This window comes from Balaenoptera ricei, chromosome 11, assembly GCF_028023285.1.
Source record: "Balaenoptera ricei isolate mBalRic1 chromosome 11, mBalRic1.hap2, whole genome shotgun sequence".
Taxonomy (NCBI): Eukaryota; Metazoa; Chordata; class Mammalia; order Artiodactyla; family Balaenopteridae; genus Balaenoptera; species Balaenoptera ricei.
In genome coordinates this window covers 100,154,517-100,171,915 of record NC_082649.1, presented here as the reverse complement: position 1 = coordinate 100,171,915, position 17,399 = coordinate 100,154,517, and the positions used below count along the sequence as shown (strand labels likewise).

General features: G+C 50.8%; 1 protein-coding gene across 5 annotated transcripts in view; it reads left to right on the top strand.

Annotated features, from left to right (window-relative positions):
- Positions 1–17,399, top strand: part of ATP2B2 (ATPase plasma membrane Ca2+ transporting 2) — a 352,425-nt gene that overhangs the window by 308,301 nt on the left and 26,725 nt on the right. For all 5 annotated transcript variants that reach the window (XM_059940372.1, XM_059940370.1, XM_059940375.1 and 2 more), the window contains 3 exons: positions 1,233–1,475; positions 12,432–12,673; positions 13,611–13,845. In XM_059940372.1, the coding sequence (XP_059796355.1) occupies positions 1,233–1,475; positions 12,432–12,673; positions 13,611–13,845 (720 nt within the window). The remainder of the gene's footprint in view (positions 1–1,232; positions 1,476–12,431; positions 12,674–13,610; positions 13,846–17,399) is intronic.

Below are 17,399 nucleotides of genomic sequence, written 5' to 3'. Positions count from 1 at the left end.
AAACTGTGAAGTATGTTGCAAACTCAAATTGCTGCTGAATGCATCCATTCAACATACATCTATTGTTACTATTATCACAGGTTATGATAAGAGAAACTGCAAGAGCACATAATTCTACCAATGCTCATTTTTTAGTAACATGACCTACTATAAAATTATTCTAATTGCACTCCTTTTTTACCCTTGGTATAAAGAGTTATAATGAGGAGCAAGAATAAAGGAAATCAGATTCCTAGGCACAGACTAGAACAACATCTGACTCAGCCTTTAGCTAAATGCACCTTTTCACATCCGTCCTTGCCAGAGAGGGTCACTATGTTGTAAGGGCCTGCAGTAAGAGTGGTGGTTCCTTGAGAATCACTTTATGTGCATTATTTGCTTGAGAACCTGGAAGAAGCTAGGAGTGTGATGCTGGGAAAGAGAAAGGACAGTGAATATAAGAAAATTAATCATATGTAGAGTAGGATTTCATTTTTGTCATAAATTTAAAAAGAAAGGATATTGATATGTAAGATGTATCAGTGCTAGGTGGTAGAATTATGGTTGATTTGTTTTCTTTTTTTGTGTATCTATATTTAAAAGAAATTTGTGATTTTTATTACACAAGTTATAGTATGTATTCATTGTAGAAAAATAGAAGCTATAGATTTTTAAAAGAAGGCAATAACAATCTTCTATAAATCTACCACCCAGAAATAATGACACTAATATTTTGTTTATTTCCAGGTAGTGTCCTATGTCTATTAACATATGTATAACTTAAATTTATTCACTTTTGGTGAAACCAAAGTGACAGTGAAAACCAAGCACCAGTGAAAGATGGTACCTTTGAAAAAACCCATAACCAGATAAGGAATTTATTTCTGTTAGGGTGTAAGAGGAAACTATTTGAAGTAATCAGAAAGGACCCAATCTTCATTTATCATCCTTTTCCCTATTTTTTCCATAAAGAATACAGATTACTTCTGTAATCCAAATTAATAAAGTCAACTAATCAACTCTTTTAAATGCCTTGTATAATTAAAAAGAAGAGAAAAAGAGAGAGAGAGAGAGAGAGAAAGGGCTGCACACAGAAAAGGAGTCCAGATGACAGGGGCTGTAGCAACCAAGAACCTTCGCGCATGTGTGAAGCAAAGGGGCAGCTCTGCCTCATTTCCTGCGTGTTTACACCGTGACCCTGCCTCCCAGCTCCCTCTCCTCACTGTTGCCATCTCACCTGCCCCTTCCCCCAGAAAATGATGAAGGACAACAACCTGGTCCGCCACCTGGACGCCTGTGAGACCATGGGCAATGCCACGGCCATCTGCTCGGACAAGACTGGCACACTCACCACCAATCGCATGACGGTGGTGCAGGCCTACGTGGGCGACGTCCATTACAAGGAGATCCCCGACCCCAGCTCCATCAACGCCAAAACCATGGAGCTGCTGGTCAGCGCCATTGCCATCAACAGCGCCTACACCACCAAGATTCTGGTAAGTGGTGCAGCCTCCACCAGAGGGAGGAGCGTCCAGGGGGCGATACAGAAGTACTGGGCAGGCTAAGCAATGTGATGCATAATTTTAAATCCTACTGATGTATTTTGGGTGGTCAGATAGTAAGCAGCTTGTTTCTCTTTGACTTAGCTATGCTGTGTGCATGACAAAAAAAAAAAGATTGCTGTTAATTGTGTTTTTTAGACCCTGTCATTGCCCTCCCTACCAAAAAAAAAAAAAAATCTTTTTATTCGTTAGCTTTTACTGTATAACTACTCCAAAATGTAGTGGCTGAAAACCAGACTGTGTATTTAGCTCACATGTCTGTGAGTCAGGAGTTCAGGCTGGGCTCAACAGGGGGACCATGTCCTCGTGTATCTGCGGTGGGTCACATGCACGACTCTGCTGACCTTGGCAGGACTCTAGGCTGACCTGGGATGACCTCGGCTGGGATGGTTCATCTCTGCGTGGTCCACCTCCTCCAGCAGGCTAATCTGGGCTCTTCATGTTGTCATTTTGCCACATCCTATTGGCCAACACGAGTCGAGAGGCCTGTCCAGATTCAAGCAGCAGGGAAATAGACTCCATCTCTAATGGGAGGAACTTCAGAGTCACATTGTAAAGGGCGTGGATTCAGAGAGGGTACTAATTGTGGCCATTTACACCATCTACCACTGGTGACGACATTGTTGTTAGTAATAGTAGTGGTAGTACTAGCTTTGTTGAGAAAAACTCTCATATTCCTGTCTCAGCTCAGCTGCCTAGACGCATCATGCTAGAACCCCTGATTGGTTTAAAAGCACAGGTTGCCTTTTTGTAATTAACCAGTATTTGAATGAAGAGAAATACAAACTTGTCCATCCAGAGCTCAGTCGGCTCCCAGATGTAGGACATTTCTACAGTGTGAGCATCTGGGTGAGCAGCCGAGCTTTTCTGCTTTCCCTGCCAACGTGTCCTAGCCCTGACCTCTCCCTTCGGCTCCTGAGCCAGCCTGAACCTTCAGGATCAGGCTGGGTGGCGGGAGTGCCAGAAGCTTTATCGAATCTGGGAAAAGAGCATGAGTCAGCGGCAAAGGGCCAAAGGTTGGTGGGGGGTACGGGAGGAGGTGACTCCCGCCTCTAGACACTGGGGCTGCAAGGACTGCACCCTCCCCTGCAGTTGAGCAGGTACTCCTGCCATCAGCCCAGAGCTGCAGGCTGGGGAGGCAGCACCGACAGAAGGAGAAAGTAGGTCAGGAGAAAGCGTGCAGATGGATGATAGAGGATGCTGGGGGCGGCAGGAGCGGGGGGCGGGGGAATGCCAGAAAAGATGGCGTTTTTGTCTTCTCCCCACCCCACCCCATCCCCTGCCTCCCAGCCCCGATTTGGGAATCAAGGGAGATTGACGATGCTTTATTCTGTTCCCCAGGCCTTCCTAAAATAACTGAGATGCTGTTAATGATCTCGTCCCGCAGAGAGGGGAGTGGGGCAATTCCCAGAACAGGCTTCTGGTGATGGGGGTGGCCGTGTGGGCAGAGCCCTGCAAGATGGGCTTGAATTGAGATGTATATTATGCAATTAGAGTAAAAAGGAGTTCTTGGATCTGCCAGGAGGGCTGCGAAACATCTTTGCAGCGATAAGGCTCAATTAGGCAGTGCTTCACAGCACCGGTGGCAAAGCTAAAATTCATTTCCAGATGTGGTTGAATGAGGCTGTATCCAGGTGGCTTAAAGGACAGGGGTCCATCAGTCCGCCTGGGGAAAAAGTGTATCTGCCAAGACTGGAAAGAGCTCAAGGACCTGGGAACCGGGATCCTTGGTTTGTAAACCGGCCAAGTCACTTACCTCTCGGGCACCAGTGTCCCCTTCTGTGCCTTGAACCCTGGCATCCTAGAACCCTTGTGCCTCTCTTTCTGGGGCTTCCCTGAAAGAACCCTGGCCGCACGGTTCTCTTCGCTGGGGGCTGATGGCCGTCAGTGTGGAAGGGACAGCAGAGGCCCCTGGTATGTCTGGGTGGTGGTTAAAGCTCACACTCTGGAGCCAGACGGCCTGGGTTCAAATCCCTCACTAGCTGTGTGACTGTAAACAAGTTACTTAACTTCTCTGTGCCCCAGTTTCCTGGGGGAGATGATAGGATTACTGTGAGGATGAAATGAGTTAGCAAGTGGAAAGTGCTTAGCACAAGGCCTGGCACATATTCAGCACTCAGGGTGACTAGCGTTGTGGTTCGTCAGCAGTAAAATCATCCCTTTGCCAGGCAGAGGCTAATCAATAAACGAATAGACAGCAGAGGCATCAGGGCTACAGAGGGAAAGGGTCTTGCCCAAAGTTACACAACCAATTAGTGACAAAGCCAACTTATAGATACCCTAAAGCCAGCTATTGAGTAGGGTGTCCAGATTAGGTTCTTGGTCCTTGAAACCAATCCTGCAGCATCTTTAGTATTGGTTGGTCTCAGGAAGGAAGGCCTGGAGTCCAGAGGGTCAGATTCACAGCCAGGGCTGTCAGCCATATTGGGAGAAGGGGCTCCCAGGGACTGCCCTTCTAGGCCTAGAGGAATTTTGAGAAGAGTCACAGGCTGCTCAGTCGAGGGTGGAAGTCCAGCCACCCTCCAGACCAGTCTGGGAAATCTAGACTGCAAAACATCCTTACCATGCAGGAGGAGACGGGCAGGAAAGGCACTCAATGTCCCCACACTACCCATAAGCTTTGGTTGGGAAATGAGCTTGGCCTGGGAAACAGACCATGGGCAAGGCTGTATTTCCCCCTGTAAGAAGGTGCCGATTCTTCTGTGTCTTCTTGCAGTCTGATGCAGGCTGTGTGCTCTTTGAGAGGGAGAGACACAGCTGAGTTATCTCTACTCCCCCCAGCATAGGCTCTTGGGAAGTACTGGTTGGGCGGGTGAGGTCAGTGAATTGACTGGTGAATAAATTTATAGATAGGTATCAGTGAGATGAGGACTAGGTAGGGAGAGGGATGGATGGATAGATAGATGGATGGAGAGATGGGTGGGTGGGTGGATGGATGGATGGATGAGTAAATGGAAGAGTAGACAGACGGATGACTATGTGGGTGGTGGATGGGTGAATATGAATTGATAAGAGGCTCAGGACAGGGCTACCTCTATGTTCTGCTTTCCTTTTCTTGTGGCAGAAGAAGTAGGAGTTGGCCTTGGTCCCAGTCCCACGGCTAATACCAGTGCTCTCTTGGTACCTCCAGCATGCCGAGCGAATCTCTTCTGAAACTGCCCTCAACTCTCTAGTCTGCGTTGATCCAGAGACTTCCAAATTAGCTAGTGCCTGTTATTCTAAAAGATTTTTTTTAAAACTAGCTGAGTATTTGCAGGGGTAGGTTGTGTAGGTGTAACCTACATGGATTCGCCGGCCTTAAGGACCCCCTGGTCCAGCCCCCTCACTTTACTCTGAGGCCCAGAAATGGGAGACGACTTGGGCCAAGTCACCCTGTGGGTTAGTGGAGTTAGAATCCAGATGTCCTGACACCCAATCCAGTAAGCAGAGGTTAGGAGCTTTGGCTCTGAAGTCCGACAGACCAAGATTCAAACTTCAGCTGCAGCACTTACCACCCGTGTGACCCTGAGCAAGTTAACTAACCTCTTCAAGCCTCTGTTTTCCAATCTGTAAAATGAGTATACAATTAATCATAATCACTAATATTCACTTAGCCAGACTCATTGCTGAGTGCTTAACCCATGTTGCCTTGTATGAGGACCCCATGAAGTAGGTGACATCGCATCTCCAATTCATAGATAAGGACACTGATGCTGGGAGGAGTTAAAGAACATGCCCAGAGCCCCAGAGCAGAGGAGAGGCTGAGCCAGGGTTCACATCCAGGTCTGTCCGGTCCAGAGCCTGCACAGCTCACCGCCACTCCTTCTGCAAGTCCTCTGGCTGCACCTTTGCCTTGAGGCAGTTCCAGGGCTGCTGTAAGATCAGATGAGAAGATGTATATGTGGCTGTCAGCACAGTGCTTGACATGTAGCAAACGCTCAGTCCGCTCCAGTTGTTACCCTTATTACTTCTATTATTATTTCTGAGCCTTACCCTCTGTAGTTTGCTTTGCCAGCCACTGTCTAGCTTGACCCTCCACATCCCTTCCAGGTAATCAAGGCAAATATGACAATTCCCGTCTTGCAGCCAAGAAAACAGAGCTGCATAAATATCGAGTAACCTGCCCAGGGCTGCTCCTGACACCAAGTGACAGAGTTGAGCCCAGAGAATTCTGGAGGAGTTTACCAAGCGGGTGAGGGAGCAAGGTCATTCCAGGCAGGGCCACAGCCTGCCAAAGCCCAGAGACCTCTCAGGAGATGTGGCAGTCTGTGGCCTGGACGTTTCCCAGGGCCACAATGATGAGAGGCGAGGCTGGGAAGGCGGAGGGGGAGCTGGGTGGCAGCAGATAAGCCCTTAGTAGGCTTTCTCATCACAATGCTGAGAACCACCCAGGCACGGGTGGAGGGTGGTGTGACAGCCAAGGCTGCCAGCGGGAAGGCCAGAAAAAGTGACCCAGGAGGCCCCTCTCAGAGGGCCAGCCTCAACCCCATGCCCCATCCCTTCTGCGGATGGCAGAACTTTCTTCTTTCCACTCCTATTTCTAACCATTAGGAACTAAACTTGCCCTCTGAGGGAAGCTACATGAATCATCTTTTAGTCAGAAATTGCTTCCCCACCTCAGAAATCCTGGCACACCCTCAGATTTGCTTTGTCGCTTCCGACTCTTTGAACGTCAAGACTTCTGCTAGCTTCTTCTTGTAGCCCTGCTGCTTCTTGAGCTGCAGCTGAGCTTTCAAACGGAAATAGCTCCTTCCTCAGACTTTAGAGGCACTGCGCTTTCTTGGGAAAGCATTCTCCTTTTCCACCCACGTTTATTCTGTGTGCTGAAACCACCCAAGCGGACTTTAAGTTTATATTTTATGAGACCTCTTTTAACGTAGGTTGACACTACAGTTAACATTTGAATTATTAAAATGAAGATGGGCACTTGTGGAGCCGAATTGTTGGAAGTTTATGGCGTATGTTCTGGAAACATCAACTACTGAAAGAAAAACAAATCTCCTTGGAGTCCCTGAAGTGGTTCTGGAAGAAGGAGCAGGGAGGATCTGCCTGGAAGGATGGTTTTCCTGAATAAATAAGCCAAACTTCACCTAGTTAGAAACTCCAGGTCTTCAGTCTACCCCATTCCCAAACTGAGGTGCCTTCATCCACAGAGAGCCCCCATGACCCCCAAAGGCAGGAAGGATCTGCTTGATTGTGTTTCTCACAAATCTTAGACCTAGAGCTCCTGAGAGGAGGGGAGAGTGGGGAGGTGACTCTAGGAAGCAGTCGGCCCTTGAACTCAGATCTGGCTCCAAACCCAGGGTGCAACGAAATATTCCAATGAACCTCAAACCCCCGAGTCAAGCCAGCTCTGCGAGGGGCTCTGACCAAGACAGGGGTTCCAGAAGGCGCAGAAGCCCCTGGAAGTGGCTTAGCAGGGCATTAAGATGGAGAGATGGGGCGGCCCTTCGTTCTGGTCTGTGAAGTGACAGGGGCCTTTGTGTTGGATTCAGCAGCCGTTTTGGTTCTGTTTGGTTTTGTTTGTTTGTTTTTGCAAACACCATCCCTAGGAGAACAGTTTAAAGCACATAACCCTGAATGGGGAATTCTGATTTTTAACAGCACTGTTAATCCCTGTATCCCACCTTCTCACCCTGTGCACGTGACACAAAACACACACCACATGCGCATACCACACACACACTATACCACACACACACTATACCACACACACACACACACACACACCCCACAAACACACAGCACATACCCTCACCACACACATACTCTACACACACAAATCACACAGGTACATGCACACATATACACACACACACCACATGCGCATACCACACACACACTATACCAAACACACACACACCCCACAAACATACAGCACATACCCTCACCACACACATACCCCCCACACACAAATCACACAGGTACATGCACACATATACACACACACGCCACATGCACATACCACACACTGCACTACACACAGCACACACACACCACATGCACACATATGCACAGTGCATTGGCAAGCTCGGGAAGGTCCCCAGGAAACCTGCTTTCCAGAGTGTGTCTCCCCAGGGCGTTTCAGCCTGTCCCAGCTGTTCAGGACACACACCCTGCCCTATGCCTTTGCAGTCTCTGGGGAAAGTCCGTGATTCTGCCCCCTGCTGCTCCTCGAGGCCCAGCAACCTGAGAGGCTCCTGGGGAGGCAGACCCTCAGATGACAATTCTGGAGGCCAAAATTCTGACAAAATCCCATCCCACTTGGCCTCCCATTGGCAGCTCTCCACACCCACAGACACCAAATTATTCATTTATTCATTCAACACATATTCATTGATTACCCCAAGTGGGAAGCAAAGCTAAGCAAGACAGGCCTCCCCCCCGCCGCCCCCCGACCATGGGCTCTAAACCAGTCACCCACCAGTTACCTAGTTAACCAACCATCTCAAATGCTAGTGAAGAGAGGCAGAGCTTCTGGGAGAGCATGTGCTGTGTGGGCTCAGAGCCGAGAACAGCTGGGGTCAAATCCTAGCTCGGCCACTTACTAGCTGTGTGACCCGGTCTCTCCGGGCCTCCCTGGGCACATGGGAATAATAACAGCCTGCCCGCTAGGGAGCCGTGAGGATACAACCGAGGCTGCGCGTGAAGAGCTTAGCAAAGAGCTAGCAGAGTCACTGCTGCAGCTGCCGGGGCCGCCTGACGGTCCATCTGGGCGTCGGGGAGGCTCCTCTGCCAGTGCCTGTTCTCGAGGGGTGAGGGGCAGTGGGCTAGGCCGCCGCAGACAGCCAGCAAGCCAAAAGTCATTTTCTAACGCGCTCTCACAAATGTCATCCTACGGCAGTTGCTGCGATTTACGGTGCTGTGGTTGCTGGGTTTGGGGGGACAGGGAGGAGGGGGTGTTGAGGATTTTTTAACATTGTAGTAAAATACACATAACTTAAAATTTATCAGCTTAGCCATTTTAGTGTACACTTCAGTGTCATTAAGTACATTCACATAGTACAACCATCCCTACCACCCATCTCCAGAACTTTTCATCTTCCCCAACTGCAACTCTGTTCCCATTAGACACTAACTCCCCCTCCCCCTCCCCCGGCCCCTGGCGCCCACCCTTCTCCTTTCTGTGTCTATAAATTTGACTACTCTAGGGACCTCGTGTAAGTGGAATCACACAGTATCTGTCCTTTTTTGTCTGGCTTATTTCACTTAGTATAATGTCCTCAAGGTTCATCCATGGTGTAACATGTGTCAGAATTTCCTTCCTTTTTAAGGCTGAATAATATTCCACTGTATGTGTAGATCACATTTTGCTTATCTATTCATCTGTCAATGGACACTTGGGTTGCTTCCGCCTTTTTGCTACCGTGAATAATCCTGCTGGGAACACGGGTGTACAAATATCTTCTCAAGTCTCTTGCTTTCAATTCTTTTGGGTATATACCCAGAAGTAAAATTGCTGGATCATATGATAATTCTATGTGCAGTTTTTTGAGGAACCTCCACACTGGTTTCCACAGTAGCTGCACCATTTTACATTCCCACCAACAGTGCACAAGGGTTCCAATTTCTCCACATCCTCGCCAGCACTTGTTTTCTGTTTTGTTTTGGATAATGGTCATCCTCATGAGTGTGAGGCAGTACCTGCTGGCTATGTTTTTTTTCATCTCATTTTTGCAGATGTTATTTATAACTTGCCACTCTTCAAGTCATCATTCCTTGGTCTTAGCTCTAGTGACCCCCAAGCATCCCAAAACAAGAGCATGAATTGTCCTCTCAAAGTTACACCCATAGCTGCACCCAGCACTCCCAAAGGGCTTAGTGCCCATACAGGGAAATGTGCTGGATACAGTGTGGCACTAGGAATCAGGGGAATTGGGGGTAGCCCCAGGCCTGCCCCCCTGCAGGTCTGTGATGAGGAGCAAATCACTTCCCCCCGGGCCTGCTTCCTGCCCCTCAAAACCAACGCCTTAACTCCCTTACAGAATTAGAGCCCTGGAGAGCAAGCCTCATGGAAAGTCTACAGCAATAGTAAAACCTCTGGGTCTGTCAAGATAAAAAAAGCCAAAAGAAAAAAGGGGCGAGTCCCTACTTCTTAATAATGCATGTAGGCGATTTTAGAGCCCAAGTTCATGGTAACAAATTGAATTACGGAGGAGGCAGCTCTGCCATTTGCAACCATAGATTGTTTGAAATCCTTTTAGGGGAAAATTAAAATATCTCACAGAGGGTAATAAAATGCTGCCTGTTTCACAGGCATAACTGCTTAGCTCTCTTGGGCAAATAAGTAATTAGGCATTTTTATTTCAGTCCTCCGTGTCGTCATCTTCTTTCATTAGTGGAGGGGGGAAAAAACTGTTGTGGAAGATACATAAAACCCTGGAAATCACCAGAAGGTTAATTATAAAATTGTAAAAAAAAAAAAAATGATAGGTAAATAAATATATAAATTTTAAAAGCACAACATAACTGCATACTGCAGAGACTAAGGGGAGTGCTTAGAATTTCTTTTCCCAAACATCAGAAAGGGGAAACTGTCATATTTCCTCTGCTTCCAGATCAAATCCCACCGAAGAGCTTGGGTGTGGGGAGCCTTCCAAGGCCCATGATGCCTGGACATAGTTGAACGTGGCATGGAGCAGGGAGGGTGTTCTAAGGTTTGACCCGCGGCCCCCAGACCCCCTCTGAGGGACCTGCAGCTCTGCCTTGTTCTACCATCCTTCACCACCATCCACCGTCCACTTGAAGGAGTGGGTTGATTTTTCTCTCAGCTAGAAATCATCTGCTAGAGCCACTCCATTTTACAGATGGGGAAACTGAGGACAAGAGCTTACGGTCTAAGGGTATGTACGCCTAGGTCAATGCCCATGACCCGACAGGGCTCGGGTCTGCTCCCGGGGCCCGAGTCCTAACTGTGGGTGGGGCAGTTGGCCAGGGACATGTCCTATTGCCGTCCTGCCCCCCGCACAGCCAGTCCGTGCAACATCTTCTAGACTCCGTCTTCTTCTTGCCTGCCGCTCTTTGGAACAGCATGAAGGAAGCTGAGGGTGAGGATCCAGAGGGTTCCTGTGCAAGGCTGGTCTGAGACCCACAGAGAGCCACTCATGGCGGGGTCGGGGGACACAGAATGCTCATAGGTATTATTCCTCTTCAGTATCTCTCTGGGGTTTGGGTTTGTCCATGGTAGCTTTTACCACTCCCAAAGCCAGCTCCACCTGAGTTGCTGCACATTAATTTTATACCAGTGGTCTGAGCGTGTACATGCACGTGTGGCAGCTGCCCATGGGAGGTGAGTTTACCTGCCTTATGAACTTCCCACAGCTGCCTGCCAATCCCACCATCAGCGCCCACACGGAGGCGTCTCGTTCTTACCTATTCGCCTGTGCCTCCCCCCACCCCAGACTGGTCTGCGTTGAGCCATCCAGCAAACAATGAGTAAATGCCTACTGTGTGCCGGGCTCTGTGCTGGCCCTGAGAACCCAGGGGGGAAAGAATACAACAACTCCTACTCGGGGTGACAAACCCACAAAGCAATTTTCAAAGACAAGGAAATATCTGTGCTGGTCCTTAAAGGGCAAGGAGGAGTTTGCCTGGCAGGGAAGGAAGAAGCAGGGGTGAAGGCACAGAGGCATGAAACAGCTCGTGTTCGGTCAGCCACACCAAGAAGTGAGAGGCGCTGGGGAGATGTGGTCGGTGGTTTGACTGAGGCTCAGGGCAGGGGCTGTGGTGTCCAGTTAAAAAGAAACGAACTAACGCTGTGAATGGGGATGACTCTCAAAAACTGAATGTTACATGAGTGAAGCAAGTTACGGAAGAATATGTACAGCCTCCTTACATGACATTTTCAACATGCAAAACAGTGCTGCACATATGTACGTTAGGTTAAACTACATGAAATTGCCAATGGTTGGCCATTGTGACATACAAAAATAGCAGTTGCATTTGGTTCAACTTCAACTGAAGTCACCAGGGACATTGCATCCCGAGCACAGAATACTACCCAGTCATGAAAAGGAACACACTCCTGACACATGCACCAACTTGTCCGCATTGCCAGGGGATTGTGCTGAGTGAAAAGAAGCCAGTCTCCGAAGGTTACATACTGTATGATCCCATTTATATAACATGCTCAAAATGACAGAATGATGGGGCTGGAGAACAGCTTAGTGGTTGTCAGGGGCAGGGACGGGGAAGGGAGGGAGGTGACTGCAGTCATATAAGGGTGGCACGGGGAGTGCTGTGATAAACTGTTGTGTGTCTTGATGATGGTTGTCACAGGAATCTACATGTGATGCCATTGCTCAGAACTAAACACACACACACACACACACAGGAGTACACTAAAACTGGTGAAATCTGAATCCAGCGGGTTAGATTGTATCAGTGTCAACATCTTGGTTGTGACATTGTGCTACAGTCATACAGGAAGTGAGCACTGGGGGAAACGGGATGAAGGATATATGACATCTCTCTGTGTTATTTCTTATTGCCTGTGAAACTAGCGCTATCTCAAAATAAAAAGTTAAAACACACAGGGCAAGGATTAATGCCACATTTAAGTTAGAGTTTCTTTCTGGGACAAGGGGTGCGTTATGCAGATGTGGAGGGGTACATAGGGGGATTCAACTTTATCTGTTAGGCTTTACTTCGTAAAAAAGAAAAATCTGAAGCAAACATGGCCTAGAACTAAGGTTCTCCAGAACTGGAGGGTCTGTGCACAAATTTTTTTTATTATTCGGTCACAGGTTTATGTTTGACATAGTTCATAATTTTTAAACAGCTGATCTTGCTTAATTCCCTTCAAACAGAGCCCGGATTGGGTCTGGGACGCGGAAGCTTGAGGTGCGGGGGAGGGGTGGCCCCACCCACAGGCAAGCGGCAGCCCGGTGAGCACCCCGCCTCTCCCCACAGCCCCCGGAGAAGGAGGGCGCCCTGCCCCGGCAGGTGGGCAACAAAACAGAGTGCGGCCTGCTGGGCTTCGTGCTGGACCTGAAGCAGGACTACGAGCCTGTGCGCAGCCAGATGCCGGAGGAGAAGCTGTACAAGGTCTACACCTTCAACTCCGTGCGCAAGTCCATGAGCACCGTAATCAAGCTGCCCGACGAGAGCTTCCGCATGTACAGCAAGGGCGCTTCGGAGATCGTGCTCAAGAAGTAAGCGGTGCGGGAGCGGGGGCGGGGGGCAGGGCGCAGGCACAGGCCGCGGGGAGGGGCCGGGGGCACCCAGGGTCACAGGAAGGGCCGTGCCCAACGTCCCGCAGCAAGACCACCTGCACGTGCCCTCCCCCAGGGCTTTTGCTACTGTTTCCTCTTAAACGTTTCTGCAGGGAGTCCTCCCTCTTCTCCTCCCTAAGTCACTGGCTCATCAGGAAGTTCTTCCCATTATCACTGTCAGAGCCCCCTCATGTCACTTCCCTGAGCGTGGAGTTGGTAGACGGCATGATTTTTCACTGTGAGCCGGTCTCCTCTGACTGAGGTGCCAGAAGTAAGCCTGGAGAACTAAGCAAGTCAGCCCCTCTCTCTAGGCTCCAGTTTACCCATTTGTACCTTGAGGGGGACTCAACCCTGGTCACACATTAGAATCGCCCCAGGGAGCTTTTAAAAAAAAAACACTGATTCCTGGACTCGCCCCCAAGAAACTGAATTGTAACCTCTGGCGTGGGGCCCGCAGGGCGGGGGTTATTCAGTGCTTTCCCAAGCCATCCTGATGCGCAGGCAGGGTCAGGAACCACTAGCGGAGGTTTCATGCCCTCTGAAAACCATTTTCGCTGTGGAACTATTTTTTTCAGATGAAATCTTGTGAAGATGAAACAGAGCAAAGTAGATCTGCTCTTGCTGAAATGGCCTGGGGCAGATATTACAACAAGGCCGCCTGGTTTCTTTTTGGCTGGTCCTGATTTCATCCCTGCCTGGGGCCCAGGGGCCAGGACCACCCCTGAAGCATTATGGGAGATGGTCTGGACGAGCCCGGGATGACCAACCACGGCCAGTGGGACGTCACTGGGGAGGTGGGGGCGAGCTCCGAGCCCGTCGGAGGGAGGGTCTTTGGGCCCTTGGCTGGACCTTACCCGACCCCTCCCACCTCCCCCAGGTGCTGCAAAATCCTCAACGGGGCGGGTGAGCCCCGGGTCTTCCGGCCCCGCGACCGGGACGAGATGGTGAAGAAGGTGATTGAGCCCATGGCCTGCGACGGGCTCCGCACCATCTGCGTGGCTTACCGCGACTTACCCAGCAGCCCCGAGCCCGACTGGGACAACGAGAATGACATCCTCAACGAGCTCACCTGCATCTGCGTGGTGGGCATCGAGGACCCCGTGCGGCCCGAGGCAGGTGCCCCGCCGTGGAGCTCGGGGAAGGGGGTGAAGCTGGGCGTCCAGCCTGCTGGGGGACCTGGCGTACGTCGCCTCACCCCTCTAAGCCTCGGTTTCCCTGCAAGGCCCACGGGGTCTTCTCTGTACCTACTCCTAAACATTCAGACTCTTAAGGCCAGCGTAGCCACACTTATCTGCTTGGGACGTGGGGTGCAACCCACAGCCTGCCAGCCGGCGTTGCTCTACCGTGAAGGCTGCCCTGCCCCAGAAGCCTCAGAGGAGCCAGGATCTCCTGTCACAAATCCATAGGCCCAGATTCCAGGGTCCCTGCAAAGGAGACGCCCAATAACAAAGGTTACCACACTCGAAGACCCCGAATGTGGGCTTCCCCATCAGCATTTAGAGTTCTCCCCATCCAGACCAAGTTTACCAGCTAGTTTTCCCTAGTGACGCAGCGGGCAGTCCGCCTCTATCAGGTTTCCAGGGGAACAGAGCTGGAAAGTTAACCAAAGCTCAAATTCTCAAGCAGAAGGGAAAGGGGGGCTGACAGCACCCCCTCCCCGTAGAGATCGAGAAAAGTGATGTAATATGTGCACCTACTGGGGTGCTCAGATGACAGTGGGTCTTCAGTCTCCTTTAGCTGAATCTGCATCTGGGGGGAAGGCCAAGAATTCAGTGCCGGGAATTTGCAGGGTTGGGGAAGGATGGGACATGCGTGGTCGGTCGAGCTGCCCAGGCTGGGAAGAGGGTGTGGGAAGAGGAGAGAGCTGCCTCGAATCTCCGAAACGCTGCTGTGGGCAGTCAGAGCGAGCTCGCTCACCCTGGGAGCCCGAGAGGCACGGCACGGGAGGGGCTGGCCTCCTCTTCCTCCAGGACTAATGCTGCTGGGCCCAGATTGGCCTTGGCAGTGGGATTTGGTGATGCTGCCCCTTGGGACTGTTTCTGACCAGGATTCTTGGCCCCCTTAATCAATGGACATTGATAGGCGGCCATACAAGAAGTTCAGGCAAGGCTTTATTGGGGCTCCTGCTGCAGCAGGGGGGGAGCGAGAACAAGTAACAGGTTCCTTTGCTCTTGGTTCCTTCTGTGGGGTGACGGTAGGGGTGTGTCCAGGGGTCGGGCCGAAGGGGTGGCTGAGGTCGTCTGCCCACCCCTTTGGTGGTGTTGTGTGCAGGGGGCAGGTGCAGTACCCTGCTTTTGCTCCCTACTCTTCGGAAGTGGCAGTTGGGTTCTTTTGGTCTTTTTTGTATCTTATTGTCTATAATTTGCCCCAGCTGGGCATGCACGCGGTTATTTTTGGTCGCTTATAGTTTCTTTGTATGTCGTTGCTCGAGGAGACGTCTGTCCAGGTGCAAGCACTGCAGCGAACGGTCCCAGGTCCCAGCCTGTCTCAGGGCCGCCTTCCTCCACCAGGGGCAACTTCAGTGTCCCCCGCTTACCCTGACACCATCCTCTGGGGCCTCTGGCTGTTTCCTGCTCCTCCTGGAGCTTCCATGTCCCCTTCTTTCAAGTGAAAGGGAGCAGGCAAGATGCCCTCCAAGCTCCTGGCCCCGCTGTTGTAAGACTCTGCATTCCAAAGACTGAGTGAAACTTGAAGGTCACAGACGTGGACTTTCACATTTAGGCAGCAGGGAGAAGGGTCAAAAGTGTGAGTTCGGGCATCAGATAGACCTGGGATTTTGAGTCCCTTGGCATTACGAGCTGCGTGACCTTGGGCCAGTTACATAACCTCTCTGAGCCTCCATTTCCTCATCTGAAGACTAGGGACAATAATAGTATTCTACACACATGCGCACACACACACACACACACACACACACACACACACGCCTCCTCACTCCCACCCCGAGCCTAAAACAGCAAAGGCAATTAATGCCCCCGGTGCTTGGCACCGGAGCCCATATGCGTTTGCCTGCAGCCTGCACCTCTCCCTGGACACACAGCCGCTTACCAGTCTCCCTGTGGGACGCCCGCTCATTACCAGCTGCTAATGGGCTCGGGCTTTGCTGTGATGTGTTATCTCCTTACAGGCGACCGAGATGCGCAGTGTACAAGGCCGGCCTGTGGCTCCCCCATCCTTCCTGCCCCCAGACCCCCCTCCAGTTCCACGCCCAAGCCCCTGCCTCATCACCTGGGGCGAGGGACGTATGGAAAGTGGCATCAGACACACACTTTTTTGGCCGTGACCCCAATGATAAGAAATGTATTTTATGTCAGGACTCAGCAAACACACACACTTAACCAAAATACGACTCTCACAAAGTAAAGTGATGCACAGAAGTATTTTCTATTCTGTTCTATTTCTTCTTTTCATTTTTTAAACTCTGGTCACCACCCACGAAACTGATTTCAAAATCCACCAGAGGGGCCTGACTCCAGGTGTGAACTGCTGATCTATTCCAAACTCCTTCCCACACTCCCAATTTGCAGAAGAAAACACAGAGGCCCAAACAGGGACAGTGAGGTGCCCACAGTCTCGCTGTAAGTGGCTCACCAAATCCAGGTTAGAACAGGTTTTCTACCTTCCTGCCTGGGGCCTTCTCCTCGGGGCCACAAAAACGAGAGGGCAAGTGGCTGTGAGTCAGGAGGGTGAGGAGAGGAGAGAGAGGGCCTGAGAGGGCTGAGCTGGTTCCCTGGCATTTTCTGTTGACACCAAGATCATCCAGAGAAGCTGGCTTCAGGCACAGACTCTGGGAGGGGGTGCTGTCCACCCAGCAGGGCTGGGAACACGTTCAGCCTATGTCGGAGAAAGGGGGCCTGGATCCAACCCCAACTCTGCCACTAACAAGCCACTTCTCCTCTCTGTGCCTCAGTCCCCTCATCTGTAAAATGGGTGGTCGGCCGGGGGGCCCCTCAGGTCCCATCCAGCTCTAAGGTTCTGAGCCAGCTGCCTGGGAGGCTTACTCTCATGCCTTTCTTTGCTTCCCTCCGTCAACACATCCCTGTGGGTGACCTTCTCTCTCCCCTGGGCTCACCCCGGGATGTGGGTTTGGAAGCTGTAACTGTGTTGGAGGGCAGGGACGTACTGGAGGGACACAGCAGTCTAGGGACATGGGTTCTCATCCCGCCCCTGCCGCTCCTTCACAGAAGACCTCCGGTGTATCGCTGCCCCGGGCCTCAGTTTTTCCATCTGAACAATAGGAAAGTTGGACGTCAACAAGTGAGGGGCACCGTGGAGTTACTGGTGATGCTACCTGAAAGTATGAAAGCTCAGGGACTTCCCTGGCAGTCCAGTGGCTGGGACTCTGGGCTTCCACTGCACGGGGCGTGGGTTCTATCCCTGGTCAGGGAGCTAAGATCCCCGCATGCTGCGTGGCACAGGGAAAAAAAAAAAAATGAAAGTATTGAAGCTCTGACCTGTTGACTCAGCATCTCCCGTGGGGCGGGGGTGGACGCAGGGCCTGAGGAGACAGGCAGGTGTGGTTTTTGATTTGTTTGTTTTTTTTAGGCTAGGTGATGTATGGAGCCAAATTCAAAAGGTTCGACAGCACAAACAGGGTGAAGCAGCCCCTCATGCCACCCCCAGACCCCAGTGCCCACCTCTGAGGCAGCCACAGTCACCAGTTTCT